The 26749-nt window shown below is 42.6% G+C and overlaps 1 protein-coding gene across 1 annotated transcript in view; it reads right to left on the reverse strand.

Annotated features, from left to right (window-relative positions):
• DNAH14 (dynein axonemal heavy chain 14) overlaps positions 1-26749 on the reverse strand; it is a 340790-nt gene that overhangs the window by 58446 nt on the left and 255595 nt on the right. The window contains 15 exon segments of the mRNA XM_040347836.1: positions 1899-2020; positions 2911-3141; positions 5120-5335; positions 6738-6878; positions 8408-8503; positions 9992-10123; positions 13336-13495; positions 14898-14992; positions 15624-15749; positions 15907-16015; positions 18010-18191; positions 21993-22202; positions 23047-23121; positions 23123-23184; positions 23187-23208. Coding sequence (XP_040203770.1) covers positions 1899-2020; positions 2911-3141; positions 5120-5335; positions 6738-6878; positions 8408-8503; positions 9992-10123; positions 13336-13495; positions 14898-14992; positions 15624-15749; positions 15907-16015; positions 18010-18191; positions 21993-22202; positions 23047-23121; positions 23123-23184; positions 23187-23208 — 1979 coding nt within the window.

A 26749-nucleotide genomic window follows, 5' to 3' on the forward strand; every position in this document is an offset into this window, starting at 1 on the left:
GGTAGCCTCTCCTCAGTGCAAGACACATGAAAGCCTGCATGAAGTTTGCTAAAAAAAACACCCGAAGGACTCCAAGATGGTGAGAAATAAGATTTTCTGGTCTGATGAGACCAAGATAGAACTTTTTGGCCTTATTTTAAAATGGTATGTGTGGAGAAAACCAGGCACTGCTCGTCACCTGTCCAATACAGTGCCAACAGTGAAGCATGGTGGTGGCAGCATCATGCTGTGGGGGTGTTTCTCAGCTGCAGAGACAGGACGACTGGTTGCAATAGAGGGAAAGATGAATGCGGCCAAGTACAGGGATATCTTGGACGAAAACCTTCTCCAGAGTGCTCAGGGCCTCAGACTGGGCCAAAGGTTTACCTTCCAACAAGACAATGACCCTAAGCACACAGCTAAAATAACAAAGGAGTGGCTTCACAACAACTCCGTGACTGTTCTTGAATGGCCCAGCCAGAGCCCTGACTTAAACCCAATTGAGCATCTCTGGAGAGACCTAAAAATGGCTGTCCACCAACGTTTACCATCCAACCTGACAGAACTGGAGATGATCTGCAAGGAGGAATAGCAGAGGATCCCCAAATCCAGGTGTGAAAAACTTGTTGCATCTTTCCCACACAGACTCGTGGCTGTATTAGATCAAAAGGGGGCTTCTACTAAATACTGAGCAAAGTGTCTGAATACTTAGGACCATGTGATATTTTAGGTTTTCTTTTTTTAAAAATCTGCAAAAATGTCAACAAGTCTGTGTTTTTCTGTCAATATGGGGTGCAGTGTGTACATTAATGAGGAAAAAAATGAGAGGTGAGTAGCAATCAAAATAATTTTGATCGATCAAAAAAATTAAAGATTAATCGATGAATTAATAGTTAATTTACACAGCCCTACATTTTATTAAACTACACTGTGGGGTCTACTTTTGAAAAATCAGCATACTGTACATAATCATCCAGTGACTCGGCATGTACATTTGTACTGTGTGAGTTAGGCACAAACAAATGTTGTTTACATTATTTTTCTCTTCTGACAATTTTTTTTTATTTGCAGTGGTAAAATACCACATTATGGACACTAGATGAAGCAGAGGAGCATATAAAATACATCTTTAAAACAAGAGATACAATGTAACAATTCTAGATAGCACTAGACTAGGGGGATTAGCAAATAAATGTAGCAAATTGTTATATATGCTGATTCCCTTGGGCATTTTCTAGAACTGTTACATTGCATCTCTTGTCACAAAGTATTTCCTAGGTTGAGCTCCATCTGGGGTAAGCTCCATCTAGTGGCTGAAATGTGGTATTTTACTACTGTAAATTACAAAAAGGGACATTTGTTCAGAAGAGAAAATAAGCATTTGTTTTGCCTAATTTGCTTAGACTAAATGTGCAAGCAGATTCACTGGATAAATGGCTTAAAAAAAGTTTCAGACACTTTTAAGACTTTTGGTGCCTTGAATGAAATACCAAATGTCACCTTAAGGCTACTCTAGAGGGCAAATATATGTAGAAATATAGGTAGAATTCTATGTTCATACATAGGGAGGTTAAACACAGGAGTGGTGACTGGGTCATTTGGAGTAACCATAGCCTTTAATCTATGATCTGTAGAGATACTTTGCAGGCTACTGTCCCCCAACTCTCTTTTGTTATTGATGTGGGCTAATGCCCGGTTTTGTAGCGCTCTACTACATCTATGTATAGCTTCCAGGCATTCCTGGTGTGCTACCTCCTTGATAGGTTTATGCCTTTAGTGTTGTTTGTTACATCATTTGCTTTATTATGTGAGAAATATGTAGGCTTTACAATTTTTCAATAAAACTTACACTTAAGAAAAAAAAAAAAAAGGCATGGAATCCCAGAATCCTTTAAAGTGGATGAAAAATAACACCTTACCTAAAATTCTGGTTGTACTCGACTTCAGAATCACCTAGTCGTATAAAATCTTGTCCAGCCCGACTGTGAATTTCTTTTCTCAAAACTGACTTTAAACTTGGATCCAAATCTTCTGAAACATCCTAACAAAGCAGAACCTAATTAACGGGTTGTATTTGAATACTAGTAAAAGTATTAATATATACTATTGCTACTAATTATAATTGTATTAACAATACTAAACACTCCTAAACCTTGTGGACCTTCCCAGAAGAGATGAAGCTGTTATAGCTGCAAAGGGAGGGCCAACGCAATATTGAACTCTACCGACTAAGACTGGGATGCCATTAAAGTTCATGTGCGTGTAAAGGCAGGCGTCCCAATACTTTTGGTAATATAATGTATCAGTTCGATAAGTGCATAAAAATGCCTGTTGATCCCGACAGAAATCTTGCGAGTTCCTAACCTGTGCTCTGCCTGTGCTGCACTAAATCTTAAACACTGTTATCAGTTTGGCTTAATTCTCCTATATGGACTACATAACCACTTTCCCTTTGTTATGAGGGAGAGTAGGAGATATTCTGCAGTCATGTCTTAGGATGACAATGCTGCTCCTTCATAAAGACAGTACAGTAATCGACCCTAGGACAGTAAATGTGTTAGTGGCAGGATCACTAACTGAAAATAAATAAATAAATAAAAAAGCCTGAAAAAGAAAACAAATGCAGCCACCACATCTAAAGACTGGTAAAGTGCAATATATTACATTTTTCTTCTGTGGTTTAGATACCATTTGAAAAGGTGCCCTATGTCTGGTTCTGTTGTGTGGTAGAGCTTTGTAAATCTTGGCATCAAATGGACAGGAATACAAGCCTTTCAATTTAACTCATTGATGTCACAATTCCTTCCAAATCTGACCAAATTCCACCCACTGTTTGGCACATAACTTGGCTATATTGTTCAAACAAGTACCCTTTTAACCAGGACAGATAGACACCCCATGAAAGGAGTGTGCTATATATTTATTAAACACCTGTAATAGTATAGGTTCCCCAAGGCGTATGGCATTTTCCAAAGTCTTCATATAGCCGGGGTCGGAAGCCAAAACCTTGCGCAGTTTGTTGCCTTCCATCTGGCGAATCCAGTTATAGGCTTGATCGTGGGGGTCAATAAGTAGAGGCCAGCGCCGACCATTCTTTACAAGTATGGCATTTTCTGTGGAGTACGGGTCCAGAGGTAACCCTTCACTCTGCCACCTCCTCACCTACCAGACACAGAGGGGGAAATCACAGCACTGAGAAAATGAGGGCACTATGGCATTGCATGACAATATTACAACATACAGATATGAAAACGTTACAAAATGGTAGTTACAGTATAGACATTTGGCATCTCCTGTATCTGCTGGCAAACCCTCCCCCCAGACACATTTCCCAACATACCCCTTTATGGCTTAATCTATTACCAGAATTTATCGCTATACCTGACCCCCAGAAGGGCATTACATATCTGGAACAGAAATGTGAAGGTGGAGAATTGAAGACTCGTGATACTCTAAAACAGTGTTTCTCAACTCCAGTCCTCAAGGAGCCCCAACATGTCATGTTTTCAGGATTTCCTTCAGATGAAACAGCCACTGTAATCACTAAGGCAGTGAAACTAATCAAATCACAAAATAATGGAAAGCCTGAAAATATGAGCTGTTGGGGCGCCTTGAGGACTGGAGTTGAGAAACACAGTTTGACCTTCCTAATGTATACCTTTTTAGATACCTTCAATTAAGGCATGCTTTTCAGACACAATTCAAGCAGCAACCAGTAGCCTTATATACCTCTATCCTTGTAGATATACTTGGAGATGACACAGAATATACCCATCTGCTCCTGCGGAGTGCTGGCGGTGCTCAGCAGACCCAGCAGACTTTATTCACATCTTTGGCAATGCCCTCATATTCAAACATATTGGGAAGTTGTAGCTTCAGTAATATACTATGTGACCACTATACGGGTACCCTGGGCTGTGGAAGTATGTTTCCTGGGTCTGGTGGACACTCTGGCCTATTTTAGGGCCTCCAGGACTCTGATAGTTTTTCTTGCATAGAATAATAATAATCCTATTGTGCTTCAATGGAAATCTCCATTGGCACCTTGTGGAAAAATGTAATCAACGCTAGTCTGCCATTATACAAAGCCACTTATTTAGCGAGAGGGTGACCCGAGAAATTCCACAAACTTTTGGACATTTGGGTCCAAGATCCTTCCACTAATACTAACCCTGAACCTACCAGTAAATTAATTTACTTGCAAGGCGCTAAAAAGGTATGGTATGGTATGGTATGGTAGAGAACAAAAACTAATTTCGCACCTCAGAGAACTGTGACGTCCAGCTTATCAGAACAAGGCTCAATATTAACCTTAGTAGCTAATACCCTACAACAGTAATGGCGATCCTTGGCACCCCAGATGTTTTGGAACTACATTTCCCATGATGCTCAGCTACACTGCAGAGTGCAGGAGCATCATGGGAAATGTAGTTCCAAAACATCAGGGGTGCCAAGGTTTGCCATCACTGCCCTACAACATACAAATATCCTCCGTAGCTAATGGAGCTAGCTAAGTTGTTAAGTTTCAGTGGCAATTTTGGCACTTAGGATATGTTTTTTTAATGCTTTTTTTTTTTTTTTTTGTATCGAATTGTATGTGCCGTTCCTGGGTATGCCCAATAGGCTCTGTTTTTGTATCTTAAAATTTTAAACTGAAATAAAAATAATTTTTAAAAGACAAAATCCTCCTACATATGTTGTACCTGGTTATCTGCAATCTTAACTTTTTTACACCCAAATCAAAAAGCAGAATTTATAAAGCTAGACTGAGCTCCCAGAAAACAGGGGATGGGCAACTGAAATTACACACTGCAGAGCTCAGTGAGGAGAGCTCTGAGAACTGATTGAAGGGAAGGGACACACCCCCCATTCACAAAGCTCACAGGAACAGAGCTGAGGCTGTCAGTCACAAACTCTGTGCTGGAGGTCCCTCCCCTGTCACCATTTTTCTCTTGGTGTCAGGAAAACCTGTCAGAAGTGATTCATGCTGAAATAAGAGGAACAAAGCGCCAGACAGAAATTACACTTTGTGTTCTTAATTGAGACAAGTATACACTATCACGGAATGTGCTTTGTTCATATTTAATGTCTGAGGTTTACAATCACTTTTTTACACATAGTGAGAACACATAGACCTTACCTCACTCCTTTCTGCCATTGCTCTAATGACGGAATAATCTTCTGATACTGGTATCTTGTAGTTTTTACAGAATCCCAACCACTGCTCAACCAGCTGTGCCCGATACTCTGATGTAAACATACCACAGTATGCGATAAATGCAGCTGAAACCAGGACATCACCAATGATTCCATCCAGTCGAAGGTCCAGCCTGTCCACCGACTCTTTCCAGCGTACCTATGTAGGGAAGCAGTGCTGTGATCAGGAATAAAACTTAGCCTTCCAATGGCCAAGGCCTCATGCACACTGGATGTTTAATGTTATAAAAAAAGCCAGTAGCTTTGCAGTGAGTTTTTCAACTTTTTTCAATAGAGTTTTTAGCGTTTTTCCGGTTTAGTGTTTTTTACCCTTTTTTTTTAAGATTTTTACCCTTTTTTTAAGATTTTTCAATGTAGCAAAAACATTAAACCAAGGTGAGCAAAGTTTTTGAGCGTTTATTGACATTTATCAGCGTTTTTACAGCTGAAAAACGTCTCTCAGAACCCACTGGTTTTGAGGTTTTTTTACTGCTCAAAAACGCCACTGCCCAAAACTGCTGATAACAGCCTATGTGTGAATGGACACATAGGATAACACGATGGAGAGTGCAATGACTGTAAAAAAAACGTCTATAGTCAAAAACCGTCCGGTGTGCAAGAGGCCTTAAAGTGAACATACGGGAGCTCAATAAAAAGCAGTAGACAACGGCGCGCAGGCGCACTGAGCGTGCCGCTACTAATGGCGATCACTCCGTTAGTGGCGGCTCCCGCATGCATGCGTGGGAGTGACATCAAAGCGGCTCCGGCCAATCACAGCGCCGGAGCCGCGATACCCAGAAGTCACTCCGGGAGACGTGGCGGGGACGGAGGAGGGGAACGAGGGGAGGTGAAGCCTTAATCAATCATCATCTTATATCCCGCCCACATAGTGTTTAGCAATATGAAGACATGAAGGAGAAAGGAAGGAGGGAAAGTGTTATTTACCACTGTGTATACACCCACATGTGTGTCACATGGGCTGTGCAGATAGGAAATACAAGCAAATGAACAGCTTAGTAGGAAACTGGAGCATGTTCAGTAGATGTCAACAGCTGGTCTACATAATCTCAGGCTGCAGTGGGGACACAGATAAGGAGGGAGGGACAGTGAACAGCAAGATCAACTACAATTTTTGCAGTCTACAGTGGATGCAGGGCCATCTTTAATATTGATTGGACCCTGGACAAACATTTATTTGGTTCCTCCTGAATCGACTTATCAACTATTTGCGGGCAGTGTGGGGTCAAGGGCTGCTGCTCTTGGCCCCACAACAATGACTGGGCTTGGGGCAGCTGCCCCCTTTTGCCCTGCATTTTACACAATGTAATATAGCATGTATTGACAATTGTTGATGATTTGGGATTACTGACACTTTAAAAAAAAATAAAAAAATACAAAAAACGTAAACAAATGTTTTAGCTATAGACATACTTTTAGCTAAAGGGGCAAATACAAATATCTTAGGTAATAGGCAAGCCTGAACAATAAAGGACAAAAAATGTTTAGATTCTTGCTTGAGCCCAATTGTGACTGGTTCTCTAAACAATAGTTCTGCATAGTACCTTCTCCTCCTCCAGAGCGGTGATCAGCACTGAGGCCCTTTCCAGGCGTTTGGTGGTGAGCTGTTTCCTGCACGCCAGCTGGTCTTTCTCTGCCACACTGTCATTGTACTGTTTTTGAAGTCTCTGCTGATGTTCTTCAACCTAAAGGGCACCCACAACACATTTATATATATATATAGAGATTAACACCCTCTAAGCATGACAGCCCCGGCGAGGTTAGAGGTTAGCTTCTGAGGGCTTTCTACACCTAGATAGCAAGTTCAGAAATAAAAGTACAAATATCCTTATTATTCTTGTGTAACCTACTAATCCCACCAATCCACCATGTAATGGAAATGTTACAACCATAGCTGCTCACATATGCAGGAATAACAAGGATGTATTTCTGGACAGCCGCACACTTGAACAATAGTTGCCTTTATTTAAAATAGGAACAGCACTACAAGTCACAGCAATCGAACCTCGGACAGCTGGCGCGTTTCACACTATATCTAGTGTTTAGTCTTAGCTATGACTAAACACTAGATATAGTGTGAAACGTGTCAGCTGTCCGAGGTTCGATTGCTGTGACTTGTAGTGCTGTTCCTATTTTAAATAAAGGCAAATATTGTTCAAGAGTGTGGCTGTCCAGAAATACATCCTTGTTATTCCTGCCTTGCTGATTGCATTGCTTGCACCTGGGATCTCTGTGGGGTGGATTATTGCCAAGGTCTCCACCTGGAGCGGCCATCTCTCCTTCCATAGATGCTCACATATATACAGTACAATGGAGAAATGAGACATGCTGGGACTGGAATAGTACTGTCTGCAGGACCACCAGCTGAAAATAAAGGTGATAAATGCCTGGAAAAAGAAAACAAATGTAGCCAGCACTGGTAAGCTGCAATATATTACATATATGCAGGGCCGGTCCTACTATGGGTCCAATGGGTCCAGGCAGCACTTTGAGAGGTGGCGACAGAGGCGGCTCTTTATTTGAACATCTTTTTAATGCATGTGTGTATACTGTGTGTGTGTATACGGCGCGTGTGTTCTGTGCATGCATGTCTGTGTGTATACTGTATGTGTGTATACTGCGTGTGTGTATATTGTGTGTGTGTATATTGTGCGTGCATGTCTGTGTGTATACTGAATGTTTGTATACTGTGTGTATGTATATATACTGTGTGTGTGTGTGTGTATTCTGTGCGTGTCTGTGTGTGTATACTGCGTGTGTGCCTGTGCATACTGTGCGTGCGTGTGTATACTGCATATATGTGTGTGTATATTGTGCGTGCGTGTCTATACTGCATGTGTTTGTGCATACTGTGCGTGTCTGTATAATGTGTGTGTATAATGCGTGTGTCAAATAATGGGTAAGCAGCATGCTCGCCCCCTCCCTTGGGACTACATCCCTGCGGGGAGACGACGCATGTAGGGGGCGAGCACGCTGACCAACCCCCAGCCAGAACGGCTTGGATGATGGGGGCAAGCTTACTGAGGAGAAAAGGGAAGTGAGAAATTCAGACAAAGAAAAAAAAAACATTTAGAAGAGAAATAAAAAAAAAAAAAAAACAGTAAGTGAACCAACAATGCACTAGCTTAAAGGAACCCATTTCGAAAAATAAAAAAACAAACCTTTACAACCTATTTAATGTAGAGAGCCATGATGAAAAAAGATGGCACCTTACCATGGATAAATTGGCCTGTTTCTGTCCAAGTCTTTCCTGGGCCAACTTCAAGGCCTCCTGAGCTTCTGCGACATGACGTTGTTTGGGTATCACCGTCTGGAATAAAATAGGACATGCAAAATGTCAGCAAGGAAAATTGCTGCAATCTGGTTTTTAGTGTGATTATGTAGTGCAACTTGGATACAACTTAAGGTATTTTGGTGTGATTCCAATGTGATTTTGGCCCCATAGAATACGCAATCCTATGGGGCCAAAATCACATTGGAATCACACCAAAATAGTACAGGAACCTTTTCCAAAAATCACACTGTGCTGAATCCCATTTGATGTGAATGGGCACCCATGAAAACAATGTGATTTCCATTGTCATGCAATTCTGTTTGACTCAAGTGGCATCTAGTGTAAATGGAGCCTTAATGCTGAAAGTAGTAAACTAGAACTACAGCAAAAATTTATTTATAGTTTGAATACAGTTGAGTAGGATTTTTCCCTCTATTAGGGCCTTACAGTTGTCTTCTGCATTTAATAATTTCTCTATGAAGCGAACCATCACAGTTTTGGGACATCAAAAGGGTTCAGGAAGTTGGGTTTTCCTATTATGAGACTCTGAGATTCAGGCCCAAGTTAAGGGACAATAGTGAGATTAAGGAACATGGACCCAAGTTATCAAAAACAGTGAGCTACAGGTGGGGAGCACCTAAGTTATGGGACCATAGTGAGGTGCAGGAAGGTGGGCCCAAGTTATGGATAAATAATGAGGTATGGGAGGGTGTTCCCAAGCTATAGGATAATAGTACGGCACAGGAAGGGAGACCAGCTTAGAGAACTATAATGTGGTTCAAGCAGGCTTCCCATGGCAGCTTCCCATGGGGGCACTCGTGCGTGCTCACACCCACGCCCCGCTGCTGTGTCCATTGAAACAGACATTGGGACTCTTCGCCCCCACCTGTCCTTCGTCACTGGCTTTGATTGATAGCACTGGGAGCCAATGGTTCCCGATGCCCCAGCAAAGCCAGCGAGACTCGGAAGTGAGGGGGGAGAAGAGCTGCAGACGTGCATGGCACTGGATCGAATGAGGTCTCAGGTAAGTAAAAGGAATGCAATGAGGTAAAACAAATGTAGGCTTTACAACCACTTTAAGTGCAGACATACCCAATGAATAAATTGTGTAAAAAATCTTGCAGAAAATCCAGCACTGTGAGAGCCGGTTCACACAGGGGCGACTCGTCAGGCGACTTAGCCGCCTGACAAGTCGCGCTCTGTTCTGTACTATGGAACCGTTCTAATAGGAGCCACTAAAGTCGCTCCGACTTAGAAAAAGGTTCCTGTACGATTTTGGGGCGACTTCAGGATGACTTGCATTGACTTCAATACAGAAGTCATTTTGCAAGTCACTTCTGAAGTCGTGTGCAGATCGTCTTGCCGAGTTGCTCGGCAAGTCGTGCCGCCCCTGTGTGAACCGGCTCTGAGGGTCTTGTTATTCATGGACAAACCTAAATTTTGCCATAAAGTTAAAGCTTTACTAAAATTTAAAGACATCCTTTACATTGCTTATTTCATTCTTCTAACTTGTGGTCTGCATACCTTGTGGACTTCATGATAGTGCTCTAGAGCCAGCACCCACTGACAAAGAGAACGGCAGGCCGTGGACACTAAACCAACTTTTTGCGGGTTAAAATCCGGGGTGCTTGTATATTTCTTTAACTGATGGAAAACCTGTAAGTAGATGATAGCAAAACATCATGTGACATAACACCCTTTCGTAATTTAAAGTGGAGTTCCACCCATAAATATAACATTACATCAGTAGTTTTAAAAAAATGTCATTAGTCCTTTACGATTTTTATTTTTTTTTTTAGATGCCTTCAAAGTGTTGTTGCTAGGCAGAATAGTTAATCTTACCACTTCCTGCACCTAGGTGCTTAATGCTTCCTAACCTACACCGCACAGACTCCTGGGAATGTAATGGGTGTAACTTTCCAGGAGTCTGTGCACTCCCCAGTCTCAAAGAATCATGTGACTTGGACAGCACAGGTGCTGAAACCTGATCTGACACTGCTTGTGCAGCACTGAGCATGTGCTAGATCTGCAAGGCTGAAATCCAGGAAGTCATACAGTCTGGCTTCATGATGCCCACACTTAAGATGGCCCCAGTCAATTTCTATTTTATAAAGTGTCTAAATGCTGTAACAACCTAACAAAACGGACCTTAGTTTACAGACTAACTTTACTAGAATACATTAAGCTTGTGTATTACAGGTGTATTTATATTTAGAAAGTGAAATTGTGGCCGGAACTCCGCTTTAAAGGTAAATTATAGATTTTTCTTAGTGAGCAAATATTTGATATGATCGTCGCGATCTTCTGGGTCCTGCTCAGGTTCTTTGTGAGCAGCTGACCCGTTGCACACTGACCAGAGGGAGGTAGGGTTCCATCACTGGACACTAATTTAAAGAATGCTCTGTATTTTTTCAATGAATACCAGGTGTTCTTTGATTGGGTGGTGTAGAATTCATAATTCCACTGCCCCTTCTCTCCACCTTGTTCAATCAGAGAATGCTTTGTATTCACAAAAAGATTACAAGGCTTTGTATGAATGGCACGGTGCTAGGTGAGGCACTTCTGTGGTCAGTTCTCAGTGGGGAAGCAGCTCGAATAAAACCTTAGTAGGATCTGGAAGATCGTGATTGTCACTGTAGTAGTGCGAATACTACAGAAATTTCCAGATTCACCAATGGTCCATTAGGTATACAATGGCCCGGATTCACAAAGCACTTACGCCAACGTATCTCGATGTAAATATGCGCCGGACTCTGTAACCAAGATACGCCTGAAAATAGGCTTCATCCAACCAATGTAACTTTCCTACGCCGGCGTATCGTGGGCGCATATTTACGCTGGCCGCAAGTGGCGCTCCCATTGATTTCCTATTCAAATATGGAAATGAGGGAGATACGTCGATTCACGAACGTACTTGCGCCCGGCGCATAATATACGCGGTTTGCGTAAGTCGTACGTCCGGCATAAAGTTATTCCCTATATATGAGGCGCAACTAATGCTAAGGTATGGACCAGGGAACACAGCCGTCGTATTTTACGTCGTTTGCGCAGTACGTGAATAGAGCTGGGCGTAGGTTACGTTCACGTCGTAGACAGTGATCCGTCGTATCTTAGGGAGTAGTTCCGACGTGATTCTGAGCATGCGCACTGGGATACGTCCACGGGACGGCGCATGCGCCGTTCGTTTTAAGTACTTGTATGGCAGTCGGCCCATCATTTGCATGGGGTCATGCCTCATTAGCATGGCTCACGCCCACTTCCACCTACGACGGCTTACGCCGAGGGAACCCAGCGCAGTTTGGGAGGCAAGTGCTTTGTGAATTTGGTGCTAGCCTCTCTGCGCTGCTTCGGCGTAGCGTATATTAGATACGCTACGCCGGCATAAATATGCGCCAATGTATGTGAATCCGGGCCAATATGTTTACTTACATTGCGCCAAGCTGGACTAATGTAAGTATGCAATTCAAATAATTCCTGGAGTTCAGTTTTTAAAGATATTTTTTGTTGTGACTAGCTCTTACTTGTTTTATTATTGTATAAAATACTATATAGTCACACTACTTAGAGTGGACCCAAATACAAAAAGTCAATATTTGCTATGTTATAGAACATCTACAAGGCTGCATTCACACCTGAGCGTAGGGCGTTCGGTCGTATTTTCGGGCGTTTTTTTCCGCGCGTATTCATGCTTATTTGCGCGTTTGCATACAGCGTCGTGCGACGTTTTTGTACTTCGGCGTTTCTTATTTTAGCCAATAGGAAAAATTATAATCTTTTCATCACTTGTTGCTATGTTGGTAGATTTTTTTTAATCTTCTGCATGGGCGACAAGTTCTATTGATTAAAGCGACGAAACGCCCATAGCAAACGCCCGTTGTCGCGCGATACGCTCAATACGCGCGTTTCCCATTACTTTCTATGGGGAAAAAAAAACGCTCAAACGCCGCTGTCGCGCGATTCGCGCGACAAAAAAGGTCCGGGACTTGTTTGAGCTTCGCGCGACAGGCGTTTGGGCGTTCAGGTGTGAACAGTCACCATAGGGAATAATGTTAATTCTCCCCTCTGGCGTTTATGAGCAGTGCGCTTCAGGCGTAAAAACGCCTAGGTGTGAATGGGGCCTAACTGTACCACGATAAAGCTACATTTTCTCTTGATTTTCTCTTGACAGAACTGTGCCTTGAGTCTACATTTTCTCTTGATTTTCTCTTGACAGAACTGTGCCTTGAGTCTCATAGCTGTTAACCTGCAGTAAGGTTATCTAAGGCATGGCTGTCTGATTTCTAATCTCACCATCTCATCTTTGGAGAAGGATTTGGTGATGCCATGACTGTGTTGCTCTGTTCTCTTTGCTGGAGAGGAATCTGTACCTGAGGACTTGTAGTGTAATAATCTCCCTGCTTTTGCTTTATTCTGTCTGTGGATCTATGCTTCCTCTGCCTCATCTGCTGCTTCTTTATCATTACCCCACAAGTCAGGCTGATCTCTTTTACATAGTTACATATTTTACTTTCTATTTAAAGGAAGCCTGCCATCGAGAAAGATGTAATTTCTGGGGATCCATACTAACATAATTCAAAATATCACCTATATATAACAACTTAGTACAAAATACAAAATTCGGTGTGGGTGGGGCCAATCTATAAACATCTATGCAATGCACAGGTATAAGACAGTAAAGTCATAGTATGGTAAAGAATCCAAGATATCCAAAAACGACATTTAAACCTTTAAATTTCCACTGCCAATTGCTACATTTCACTTTAACTTCACATTTTCACTTTTACATTTTGTAACATGTAATCATTTTACACATTTCTCATTTTTTGGTAAACCAGGATGCAGAGGGGTGTGGCTTTTAATAACAATACCTTCTCTGGCACGCTGTCCTTGTCGAGGTTGACCAGTCTCTTGAGGAACCCCTGGTCTCCAAGGAGTAGCTTGGCTGTGGCCCAATCAGGTTTCTTCTGTAGAAGCACGCACACAGCATTCATGACCGTCAGTACCAGGAATGGAGGATTTGTGTACACCCTGCATGATAGTGTTCAACAGATAGATGACTTTTGTTTTTGTTAATGACAAAGGTTTCATATTTGACTTTTGTTATCTGTCACAATTTTCTGATATCTGTTAGTATTACAAGATAGCTGCTAGCTCATACAACATGCCTGGTTAGAACTAGAACAGGGAACCTTTGGCTTGGGGGAGCCAGGAGGAACAACTGGTAGGGCTGGTGCAAAACCTAATTTTGTTGCCCCCCTCCTGGCTCCACCCCTGAATCCACCCCCTTTGCCCTGCCCATGTATACCCCACCTTTTTAATGAAGCGCCCATCAAATGCTGCCTACCAGCGCCCATCGATGAATGTTTGCTTGCTTACATTCATTCGGGAGTCGGGACACAGACACAGTCCTCCACCGCCGCTCCACCTCTGACACTATGTGTGAATGGAGCGGCGGCTGCCTGCTGATGCTGAGACTTAGTTGCTTGCTGCAAAGCGTAGGAACAACAGTGGCCGGGCGCCCTAGGCGGCTTCCTAGTTTGCCTAGTGGTAGCACTGGCCCTGACAACTGGCTCTTTCATGGCAGGGAAAGTTTCGTATGGGCTCAAAAAATTGCATGTGATGGTAAAATTGGATGATTGGTAGGCCTGGCAAGTAGGTGGTGTTGCAAAGGACACGGCTTATTGCGACACATCTTTTCCCACTTACTTGCTACATATGTTAAAAAAAGAAAATATGAAGGATAAATTGTATACAATGAAGAACTTTATGGGTTAAACAAGATAACTAGTCACAAATCACATTAAATGAAATCAAATCAAATCAAGAAATCACATGACACGAAACATCTCAGATCTAGTTTCACTCTGATTTGATTGTTGCTCCAGTTTAAGAATGCCATAAACAACCCAGTTAGGCCTCGTACACACGACCGAACATGTCTGCTGAAACTGGTCCGCGGACCAGTTTCCGCGGACATGTGCGATCGTGTGTACGGCCTAGCGGACCGGATTCCTGGGCTAGCGGACAGGTTTCCAGCGGACAAACGTTTCTTAGCATGCTAAGAAACTTGTCCGGTGGAAACCTGTCCGTCGGACATGTCCGATGGTTAGTACAACTCATCGGACATGTCCGCTGGCCCGAAATCCCGCGCATGCGTCGAAGTGATTCGACGCATGCGTGGAAGCATTGAACTTCCGGGTTCGCGCACATCGCCGCATCATTGTCGCCGCCACGTCACCCCGTATTTTGTCCGCGGGGAATTTGGTCTGATGGTGTGTACACACATCAGACCAAATGATCCCAGTAGACATGTCCGTGGACCGTTTTCATCGGACATGTCTGGTCGTGTGTACGAGGCCTTACTGTCTTTATAAGTCAGTACACAATGAATTTCAGGTAAAAATGACACAGCTTTTCTGACGTCACTTACTTGACTTCTGAAATGTCAGATTTGTCCAGGGAATCCAGGGCAGACACAGCCACAGCTAGAGCAGGGAGGACCTCACTGAGGTCTTTCTGGGATTGCTGCAAAGCAACACAGGAAATAAAAAGGCATAGATATTCAAAAGGGACTCTTTTATTATCTTCATATTTTTACTTAAATAGGTTGCAAAGAATTTATTTTAAACTGTCATGTTTGCCATGTTACGCTAATGAGCTGCAGCATGTTAGGCAGACATGCCCTAAATCTGCTGGGGCTCCTGATATAACATCCAGCAGCAGTCTCAGCTATTTTGGATATCTACCCACTGGAGACTTTTACAGATAAATAACATGCAAAAATGCATATAATGCACGTATGGTCTTATTGGACCCCCTCTCTTCCTGGCAAACTCTCACGAGAGTGAGAGACAGAACTGTGCATGATGTCATAAGCCTAGGCTAATTACCAAACAAGAAACAGGAAGTTGGCTGTATAAGGTATGTACTGGCAGAAAAAAAAATGTTTTCCAGAAGATTTAATAGATAGAAAGTTGAAAAAATGACTGAAGGTCCTGCTTTAAGCTTCTTAGAGATGACTATTTCTACCGATAATGAGACAATATACTGTATGTGGCAACCATTTTACTGATGGCACTTTAAGGCACAGACCTTTTACGCCTAACATTATATCTGGTCTTGCATACATGCCAAACCTCATGTAAAGACCTGTTACCTCAGCATATTCTTGTACGATTCTGGTTTCTTGAGCCATCACCTCTTCTTCCTGCTTTACAATGGTGCGAACTTTCTCCACCACAACTGAGTCTCTGTGGAGTTTAGCCATCAATTCTTCTATTTTCTAAAGGAAGGAGAAACATTACATGAATTACAATACAAAATAAGTTATACATCAGTTTGGTGTACATCAACTTTGAGGCATAAGGCCTTCTCAGCTGAGGAGAAATTACGAGTTCCTAGGTGATGTATGTAGCATAATGATATCACAACAACCTTACCTTTGTTTTTTGCTCTATTTGTGGTCCCAAAGCCACCAGTTCATGCTGCATGATCTCAATGGATGAGGAGGCCTCCAGCAGCTTAGACAGCCCAGTATAGAAACGTTTTCTAAGAGAAAGAACAATTCACTATAACAATGCTGATTGGAAGGTTTGAAAGTATGCCAACTGTGATACCCCCATCACAGAGGCAAGAGAGAAACTGCCTATGTATTTTGATCTAATGCAAAGTGATAGAAAATGACTAAAGGGCTAATCAGGATAATACCACTAACCCCCAGAGATAGAGCTGAAGTCAGCTCCGTTCCAAGCACTGCAGGGCTACCAAATGTTTAAAAATAAGAGTATACTTTACTATAAAAAAAAAAATGAATTGCTTGTTTACCTGTAAAATTATTTTCTTGGATTACATCACAGGACACAGAGGACTTAGAAACATAGAAAAGTGACAGCAGAAAAAAAGACTGAGTAGTCCATCGATTCTGGGATGTAGGCTTCTGCTTAGAGCCCAAGGCTGATTGCTCATGAGAGGAGCATTTATTAGATTCTGAAGAAGTCACAGGGTTCTAACCTGTCACCTTTACCTTCCTCTTTAGGGGTAAGACCTACAGTCACTTTCTGTGGAGGAGGACAGTCCAAACAAGCATTTGCCATCAAAGGCCAGCCTCTTGTTTTTCTTTTTGCAGAGATGTTCTGCTGGCCAACATTTGAGCCATCGTGCCCACTCTTGAAAGCTCAAAGCTCTCGGGAAAATCTTTCAGGCGCTGCCAAACTGCAGGATCCTCCGAATCGGACTCTCTGGGGACAAATCCACTTTGCACTACAAGTCCAAGTGCACTTGTAAGTGCAGTCGATGTAGATGCACATGTGCCACCCCACCCCTTTTGAACACTGCTACTGTGGTGAAGCACTCCACTCTAGAAGCAACCAGATACAACTCAAAAGCACATGGACAACACAGGGACACCAGAGAAAAAACTGCCACAAGCTCCACAAATCCCAGACTCAATCCTCAGGCTTCGCAGGGATGTTCCCTGCAGAGCCTCAAGGGACTCAATTCCCCTCCAGGGTGATCAATGTCCTGGACCTGTGGAGCACCCTGCCAACAAGGTCACATAGTACACGTAACCAGGAGACCTGCAGGATAGAGCACCAACCGGCAGTGTTACAGGCCGTATATGCTCTTGCATGCTGGGTTCAGATACGGTTCCTTTTTTCCTGCTGGCCATAGTGACTGATCTGGGTAAAGCCACCTCTGTCCCAGCAGGGGTGTAACGAACAATCCAGGATTCATGGAGCAAAGCCCATGTGAGAAATATTCTATGGTAAATATATTATTAAAAGCATTTTGTTATAGCCCTGCCTCATACACAATCATACACAACTGACTTTTTAAAAATAGTTTTCACCTATTCTATATCTTTTGCTGCATCATGTTGCTGATCCCCTGCATTCTCTCTGCAGCCACTGCCTGCATGACAGAGTAACAACAAAGATGCACAATTGGAAGACAATTAGGAGACAGGGATTTTATTACATGGGTCTCCAAATTTTTTAACATTTATACTGAAGCAGCATCGTTATAATTGTAAGAACCAGGGGCGGACTGACCATTCGGGCACTGCCCGAGGGCCCCATCAGGGTTGCCAGGCTCAGTAAAACCATGGACAGTATGTAAAAATCGGTGGTTTTTTTTTTTTACATCTGTCCCTGATATGTCCGAAACCAACATGCTTTTAATGTGAAAATGCAGAAGCTGCCCTGCACTGCCTCCTGGCATGGTGGCCATCTGTAAGCCCAGGGGCCCCATAATCTTCTATTGCCCGGGGGCCCCATGAGTTGTCAGTCCGCTTCTGGTAAGAACACAAGATTATAAGAAAATGGCACATATAGTCAGCCAAAGCAGATCAAAATGTTATTTGCTTGCAGGACATTTGTGGCTGCAGATGTTTGCTATCCAGAATAACTGTCATAACAGCTAGACTCATTAGGGGTCCCTCACCCTCTCAGAAGCAGATCTCCTTTATAAAAACATAATAAGACACATTGCCAAGAATGGAAGTAAACATTAAATTAGTATTACTAGTTACTAATGTCCTTTACCTGTCTGTGGTCAGTTTTTGTCTCTTGGTCTGTAGGATGTTTGAGAAAGTGTCTATGAAACTCAGGTAGCTCTGAGGGGTCACATAATAATGTCTTCTGCTCTCCTTCAAATATTGTTCTGCTTTGCTGGAAACACTTTTATGAATGGTGACACAGGCCTGAGCGATCCCCTCCTGAAGACTCTGCAGAGGACAGCACATATCTACTTATTAAATGTTCTACAGCTACTTTGAAAGTTCACCTCATGGAAAAGCTTCATTAAAGTGAAAGATAAAGTGTAGCCAAAACCTTCATTTTTAGTTTTGTACAGACACATTTTAAACCCCTACACTAAGGTGACCAGATTTTTTAAATGAAATCTGGGGACATCCTTTTTTTTACTAGTAATGGTGGCAATCAGCGACTCTCTGCCCGTCGCCGCCGCTGCCCGCCTCACAGCCTGTCAAGTCTTACTCTCCCGGCCCTGGCTACTACTGGGTGGGGAGCAGAGGAATATTACTCAGCCAGGGAAGGCAAGGAGATAAGCAGGCAGGTGGCTGGCCAGGGCTTGAGCCAAGGCAGAAGAACATGCGAGTGGAGCTGAATGGGCATGCACCCGAAACTGAAGAAATATTCCCTCTGCTCCGACCAACACATGATCATCAGAAAGGGGCACAGATAATGGTAAAAAATACACACACCCCGCTCCGCCGCTCCTACTATCTTAGAGTCAGATTTTTTTTAAATTATTATTATTCTGCACTGACTGTATGAAATTGCCCCAGCCCCTGTTAAAATCCAATCCGTGGACAAAACCGGGGACAGACTTGGTCCGGGACAGTGTCCTCAATCCGGGGACTGTCCGCGGAAACCGGGGATGTCTGTTCACCCTACCCTACGCATCTTACAAGTATTGAGTGTTTTACTCATATAGGATGCTTCTATGCAACAAGACTGTGATTTTGATACTGGCAAGGAAAAAAAACAATGCCAGTTTTGTATAACCCCTTCTACAAAGCATGCTTAGTTTTGTGGAAAAACACACAGAGAAGGGTGGGGCATATGTCCCTCAATAAATTACAACAATTTGCGGTGACTAATTCAATGACTATTGGGAAGCCCCTAAAAAACAGTCCAACTGGAGGGTAGGCAAAAGCAACAAAACACTAACAGACCAACAGAGCAGCACAACTGGGTGGGTGTGGGTGTGTGTGTGAGGTCCACCTAGTAGAACCTGTAAATATGTAGATGATCAGATGGTATCCTTACAAATGTGGAAACAGTTGCCTGATGTGGAGCCCTCACAGATCGAGTAGAGTGTGCCCTGACATGAAAGCGTGAAATATAATTCTTAAGCCCACAGTCCTAAATGATGATTTGTCTGAGCCTCTGAAACATAAATGAGAAGCAGGTTCCACTTTATGGGTACCAGCAGGAGTGACAAAGGAAGAGTCAGTCTTGCTAAATAAGGTATGTGAGGTAGATACGCACAGCATAAACAAAATCCAGGAAATGAAGGCAGGTTTCCTTCTGATGAACTGGAGATGATGTCATGGTTGAGGCCAAAGCTACATTAGGGAGGCAGGAAGTTTTAGGCCTCAACACCACCTTGACCTTCACAAGATAAGGCCAACCAGCCACTCGTCCGCTCAGACACATATCCATACCTCCCAACTGTCCCTGATTTCGAGGGACTGTCCCTGATTTGGAGCAATGTCCATCTGTCCCTCATTCTCCTCATTTGTCCCTCATTTTGGTCTGATCTATATAGTTGTATATAAAATGCACCTTTTATCTATCAAAAAGTGTTTCCCAGCACTAAACTTTCATCTGATTTCTAAATTGCTGCATTTGTCAATTCCAAAAGCCAATATAAAGAAATAGTAGTGGTAAAAAAAGCACTTCTGGGTTTAACCAATCTTATTTTTTTGTACAAATTTCCTTTAAGGGGGCGTGGCAAGGGGTGTGTCCTATGCCTGCATACTTTTGCTGATAGGTGTCCCTCATTCCCATCTCAGAAAGTTGGGAGGTATGCATATCCCTCATAGGTTCAAATGGCATTTTCTTAAGTGCTAACTAAATTTAGACCACACTGAGTTACTGGGGAAAGCACAGGAGAGCCACAAGGAAGACACCCTGTACAAACTTAATTAAGGAATGGGAAGCTAATGGTTGCACAGAGCAGCCCTGAACCCCCTCTTCTGGTGTACCCCAATGGCCCCCCTGGCTCCTCCTGCCATTCAGGCTGTGCCCATAGACACAATGGGACTCGCTCTTTCATCATAGGATTTGATTGACAGCAGCAGGAGTCAATGGCTTCCATTGGGGGAATCCTGGACACAGAAGGTGTTTTACCTTAATTCAGAAAAAGTATTTTAAAGTGTCACTTATGAGCAATTTTAGTTACCATAGTTTAATAAAAACGGGGGGTATTGGGGCGCTTACTAATAAAACCAATAATTAAATAAATTGCATAAAAAATCCAGTGAAAATTAAACATATGACAGTAAACTATTACCTGTAAATACTTAGTGCAAATTAGTGCATATAAATTAATAATAAATTAATAATTAAATAATTGAATGATGTGAACCAAATATTGTGAACACAATATGTGCTAAAAGTGTATAAATGAATTAAATAATAGTGAAGATGAAGCAGTCTTCATGCAATGTGCAATAATACAGTCTTTGTGCAAAAATAGTAATCAGGGCCAAACTCCAAACATGCAGCCCAAAAGGAGGTAAATGTGTACAAATCCGTCAGACTAAAATTCAAAGTACAAACACGCATGCTCCGAACTAATGCTAACCATCAGACAACATTAACAGAAGTTGCACAAAGGGTGGCGCTAAAGAGCAGAAAAAACACATAGTGTAAGATGGGGGTTGCTATCTCTCGTGATAGATGCGTTTTTCCAGTGATTCAAGCCATTCAGGAACTATATTTAAGGGCATGGTAGCCTATTTTTATTAAAATGAAACAAAATAAAAGGCCAAACAAAAGGTTTCCCACGCAGGGGGTTCTTCTCCATCAAATACACAGAACAGAAAATGCTAGCCCATCTGGCTCTCTGTAGCAGTATCTGTAGCAGTACTTCTGCACTTTATCCTGGTCACCCAGACCAGCGGACTCCTCAAAGTAGACAGCTTCCCTTTAGCGTCTACAGCTCTGCCTCTTGCAGTCACCAACGTTCTGGCTGCCTCTTGCAGTCAGCAACATTCTGGCTGTCTCCTACAGCCTCTCTGACTTCTGGAGACCTCCTGTCTTAATGTGGAGCTGTCTCCAACTGGAAGCCATGAGGTCTTCCCACACTCTCATTATAAGGGCTGGTCATCTATAAAATCTGGATACAGGGTCGGAGATCCCGTCCCACCCCAGACACTGTGGAATCTCCAAACTACAGAGCCCCATGTCAAAATACCAAAACCTGGAGAAAGATGCAAAAGCAGTCTTCCTCTCACCTCTGGGGCCTTGCTAGATGGCATTGATTTAATGGTGGACTCTAATTCTTCTTCTGTAATCGAGGCATTAAGAGAGGACAAGTCCTCGGGCCCAACCGGGAAACCCCACTATTCTCCAGATATTGGGCCATGCGTTGGGCTACGTCGGGAGGGAGAGGGCTGCTTGGGATGTCCGGGTTATGAAAGAGGTGCGTATAATACTCCGCGAACGAGTGGGCTATATCCCTTGGGTGTGTAAGCAAGGTTCCCACGTCAGATTTAATTTGGTGAGGCGTCGAGGCCTGGGTGCTGTCCCGCAGCTTCCTGGCCAGGAGGGAGTGGGCCTTGTTCCCTTTATCATAGAACAACTGCCTGAGTCTGATTAAAGCCTTTTCCATCCGACCTATCGCTAGGTCACTCAGGGTCGCCCTCAGGGAGGCGATCTTTTTAAGGAGTGCCAAGGTGGGAGAGCTAAATCCACCAATTTTAACCCATAACAGACACATACATTTTTGGTTGAGAAGCCTTCTAATGAAAGCATAAATGGAATGAGTAACTCACCAGATTGTCTTGCAGCAGATGATGCTCTTGCAGCAGATGATGCTCGGTGATGTAACTGTTGACCACACTGCAGAGGGCTTCCTCCGGCCACTCGTCATACCAGTCTATAGTACAGCAGTTGACCAGAGATGGGTGAGATCGGCAGTGTTCACGTAATGTCTGTCCTGCAGGACTCAGGGCAAGGACCACGTGTAGCTTGGAACGAACCCGCTGCAGCCAAGATTTTGTAATGTTACATTAATGTTACACAGTACTTTGAGATTCAAAATGTGGAAAGGCAAAGATGGGGAGACACTAACACTAAAATTTCTCATATTTCTAAAGATCTGATCAATAGGCATCCCTGACGACTAACATTGTCTAATTCAGGCTGGGTTCACACTATTTGTGGAGCGGCTTGCAGCCAGGGGTCCCTATTCAGCGGATTGCCTAAAACTGAGCCAAAGACGCACAGTCACACTCTCCTGTCATGAGAATTGGTTGAAAACCAATTGCGGGAAAACCATGTGAACCCAGCCTAAATGGCAAACAGCTCAATCAGTTTATACCCAATGATGTGCACATGGTGGTGACATGAGCGTACACCTGCGCCTCATCAGGAACTGTGTTCATTGATTGTATGTAGTATTCATGTTGTATGTAGTTTTCATGTTGTATGTATTTAACTAACCCTGTTGGAAGGGTTTCCTGTATTTTCACATCCTTATATGGTCAAATCATTATATGGTCATCTTCCTGTCTGAAGGTCACATGCTGTGACATCACTTCCTGTTGGTAATTTCTTTTGTGATGGTGATAATTAAAGAGCGAGACAGAGTGCTTCCAGGCAGTCATGCTGGCGGAACTGAGAACATAGGATGGTGATGTCTTTTTACTTGGATGAATGGGAAATCGAATGATTGGTGAGATGCATTATATTCATTAAGACGAAATGTGTGCTTATTAGCACAGGAAAAATGGCTGTGTGCTCTGCGTAAAACCAATTTTTCCACCACAGACCTTATACAGCACTGGATCAACATTATTCCCACTTCTACACAGAGGATTTATCTACCTGTAGGAAGAAGGTCAGCATAGACTCTGTACTGTCAGACATGTTGGCCTCTGCAGCCTCTGTTTGGAGCTCCACCAAAGAGACCATCCAGTTCCTCTTTGTCAAACAGGTCAGGAACTTCTCCCGAATTCAGGATGCGTTAATATCCTCCAGGAAAGAATCCTGTGCAAAGACAAAAGTATAGCATATATATCGTAGTTACCAAGTGCCTAGTGTCAGTCTATTTGGTTGGATCCTGAAGAGTGGATAAAGAGGACTCTTGAAAGGATCATATCAAACAGAAGGACACATATATGAATAGTGTCTGTTGAGACCACTGCGTCCCAGACTTATCTTAAGTCTTATCTTAAGTCAAAATATTTTTTCATTTAAAAAGAGAACAGTAATGATCCACCCCGTGAACCTCCGCTTGCTCAGCAGGGATCGCTCGTTGATCCCCGCTGAGCCGGCGGATGACAGGGCGGTCCCTGCACACTGTGCAGGGACCGCCCTGTCTTTTCTCTGCTCTCCCCTATGGGGGGATCGGATGAACACGAACCGTCCGTCCGTGTTCATCGATCCGCAGACGGAAGGAAAATAGGGTTTTCCTCCGTCTGCAGAATCGGAGGCATGCGAAATCGGTGTCAGCGGATGTTCATCCGCTGACATCCGCAATCTCTTAGGGGACCAATGCATGTCCCTTTTTTCATCCATACACGGATGGATGAAAAAGCGGACATACGATCCACCCATGTGAAAGGGGCCTTAAAGTGGCGTTCCACCATAAATATAACATTACATCAGTAGTTTTAAAAAAAGTCATTAGTCCTTTAAGAACATTTTTTTTTTTTTTTAGATGCCTTCAAAGTGTTGTTGCTAGGCAGAATATTTATTCTTCCACTTCCTGCACCTAGGTGCTTAAGCTTCCTAACCTACACCGCACAGACTCCTGGGAATGTAGTGGGTGTAACTTTCCAGGAGTCTGTGCACTCCCCAGTCTCGAAGAATCATGTGACTTGGACAGTACAGGTGCTGAAACCTGATCTGACACTGCTTGTGCAGCACTGAGCATGTGCGAGATCTGCAAGGCTGAAATCCAGGAAGTCATACAGTCTGGCTTCATGCTTAAGATGGCCCCGGTCATTTCTATTTTATAAAGTGTCTAAATGCTGTAACAACTAACAAAACGGACCTTAGTTTACAGGACTAACTTTACTAGAATACATTAAGCTTGTGTATTACAGGGGTATTTATATATAAAAAGTGAAATTGTGGCCGGAACTCCGCTTTAAGGGTAGAATGCATTTTTGACTGCAGCAAACGCAACAATTTTTCACGCAAGATTGCTTTTGTTATTTTTGCGCCGGTGGCTCACATATTCTATCTCTTATGCCGTGTACACACGATAATTTTTCGGCATGAAAAAAAACTACGTTTTAAAAAAATGTAATTTAAAATGATCGTGTGTGGGCTTCAAATCATTTTTCGGCTTCTGAAAAACGACAACATTTTTTTTCGAACATGCTGCATTTTTTAACAACGTTTTAAACAATGTCGTTTTTGGGTTGTAAAAATTGATCATGTGTGGGCTAAAACGACGTTAAAAACCTGCGCATGCTCAGAAGCAAGTTATGAGACGTGAGGGCTCGTTCTGGTAAAACTACCGTTCGTAATGGAGTAAGCACATTCATCACGCTGTAAACAGACAGAAAAGCGCAAATCATCTTTCACTAACACGGAATCAGCTAAAGCAGCCCCAAGGGTGGCGTAATCCGCATGGAACTTCTCCTTTATAGTGCCGTTGTAAGTGTTGTACGTCACCGCGCTTTGCTAGAGCATTTTTTTTTTTAAACGATCATGTGTGGGCAACGTCGTTTTAATGATGAAGTTGGAAAAAACAAAGTTTTTTTCTACATGCTGAAAACGTTGTTTTTTAAATGCCGAAAAAATGATTGTGTGTACGCGGCATAAGAAAATTATATTCTGTCCATTTTTTTGCCATCTATATCACAAAAGGAGATGTCCCTTCACTTTCTCAGATAGGACGCAGACCTCAATAAAAAAAACTTTACAGAGTTCCTAACCTTTACTTATAGGTCCATTTTAGACTGCCCTGTCTCAATAAAGGTGACAACGATTTGGTGTGATTTTACTGCAGAATAAACAGCGTTATTTTAGGAAGAGCGTCGAGATGACAGATCTACTAGCAGGATCAACAGTTAATTAAACAATTCCACAAGTGGAACTCAAACAACTGATGTGGTAATTCTAGCGAACGACTGTATCACATACAGTGGGGATCGAAAGTTTGGCACCCCGGGCTAAAAAATTGTATTAATGTGCATAACGAAGCCAAGGAAAGATGGAAAACATCTCCAAAAGGCATCAAATTACGGATTAAACATTTTATAATATGTCAAAAAAAGTTAGATTTTATTCCATCATTTACACTTTCAAAATTACAGAAAACAAAAAAATGGCGTCTGCAAAAGTTTGGGCACCCTGCAGAACTTATAGCATGCACTGCCCCCTTTGCAAAGCTGAGACCTGCCAGTGTCATGGATTGTTCTCAATCATCGTCTGGGAAGACCAGGTGATGTCAATCTCAAAGGTTTTAAATGCCCAGACTCATCTGACCTTGCCCCAACAATCAGCACCACTGGATTCTTCTAAGCAGTTGTCTAGAAAACTGAAACTGAAAAATAGTTGACGCTCACAACGCCTAAGAGAAGCGCTATAAGAAGAGAGCACAAGCGTTTTTCAGATGTCAATATCCTCTGTTCAGAATGCAATTAAGAAATGGCAGTCATCAGGACAGTGGAAGTTAAAAGCAAGATCTGGAAACAAGTTCTGTGGACCGATGAGGTTAAAATATAACTATAACTTTTGGCCGGAATGAGCAAAAGGTACGTTTGGAGAAGAAAGGGCACAGAATTTAATAAAAGAACCTCTGTCCAACTGTTAAGCATGGGGGTGGATCAATATGATTTGGGGTTGTATTGCAGCCAGTGGCACAGGGAACATTTCACGAGTAGAAGGAAAAATGGATTCAATAAAATTTCAGCAAATTTCGAATGGTAACTTGATGTCATCTGTGAAAAAGCTGAAGTTAAAGAGAGGATGGCTTCTACAAATAGATAATGATCCTAAACACACCTCAAATCCACGGGGGATTACATCAAGAGGCGTAAACTGAAGGTTTTGCCATGGCCTTCACAATCTCCTGACCTCAACATAATTGAAAATCCATGGATAGACCTTAAAAGAGCAGTGCGCGACAGACTTTTGTAAGAAAGAATGGGCAAAGATACCTCAAACAAGAATTGAAAGACTCTTGGCTGGGCTACAAAAAGCGTTTACAAGCCGTTATACTTGCCAAAGGGGGCAGTACAAGATATTAACACTTTTCTGTAATTCTGAAGTGTAAATGATGGAAATAAAATCTAACTTTTTTGACATATATAAGAATGTCTAATCTGTAATTCTGTATGCACATTAATACAAATTTTTACCTGGGGGTGCCCAAACTTTCGATCCCACTGTATGTCATTAATTGATTTTGCACATAGTTTTATTTTACACTATATAAATAAAAGTTCACCCACTGTAAGCATATATGGTTCCAGTCATTAGAACTGTGACTTTTGATGAACAGCTTGGCCTGCATGTAAATATGGAGAAAATTATAACCAAGGCATGTTAAATTAAAAAGGAAATCCATATC

Source organism: Rana temporaria, chromosome 4 (assembly GCF_905171775.1).
Source record: "Rana temporaria chromosome 4, aRanTem1.1, whole genome shotgun sequence".
Lineage (NCBI taxonomy): Eukaryota > Metazoa > Chordata > Amphibia > Anura > Ranidae > Rana > Rana temporaria.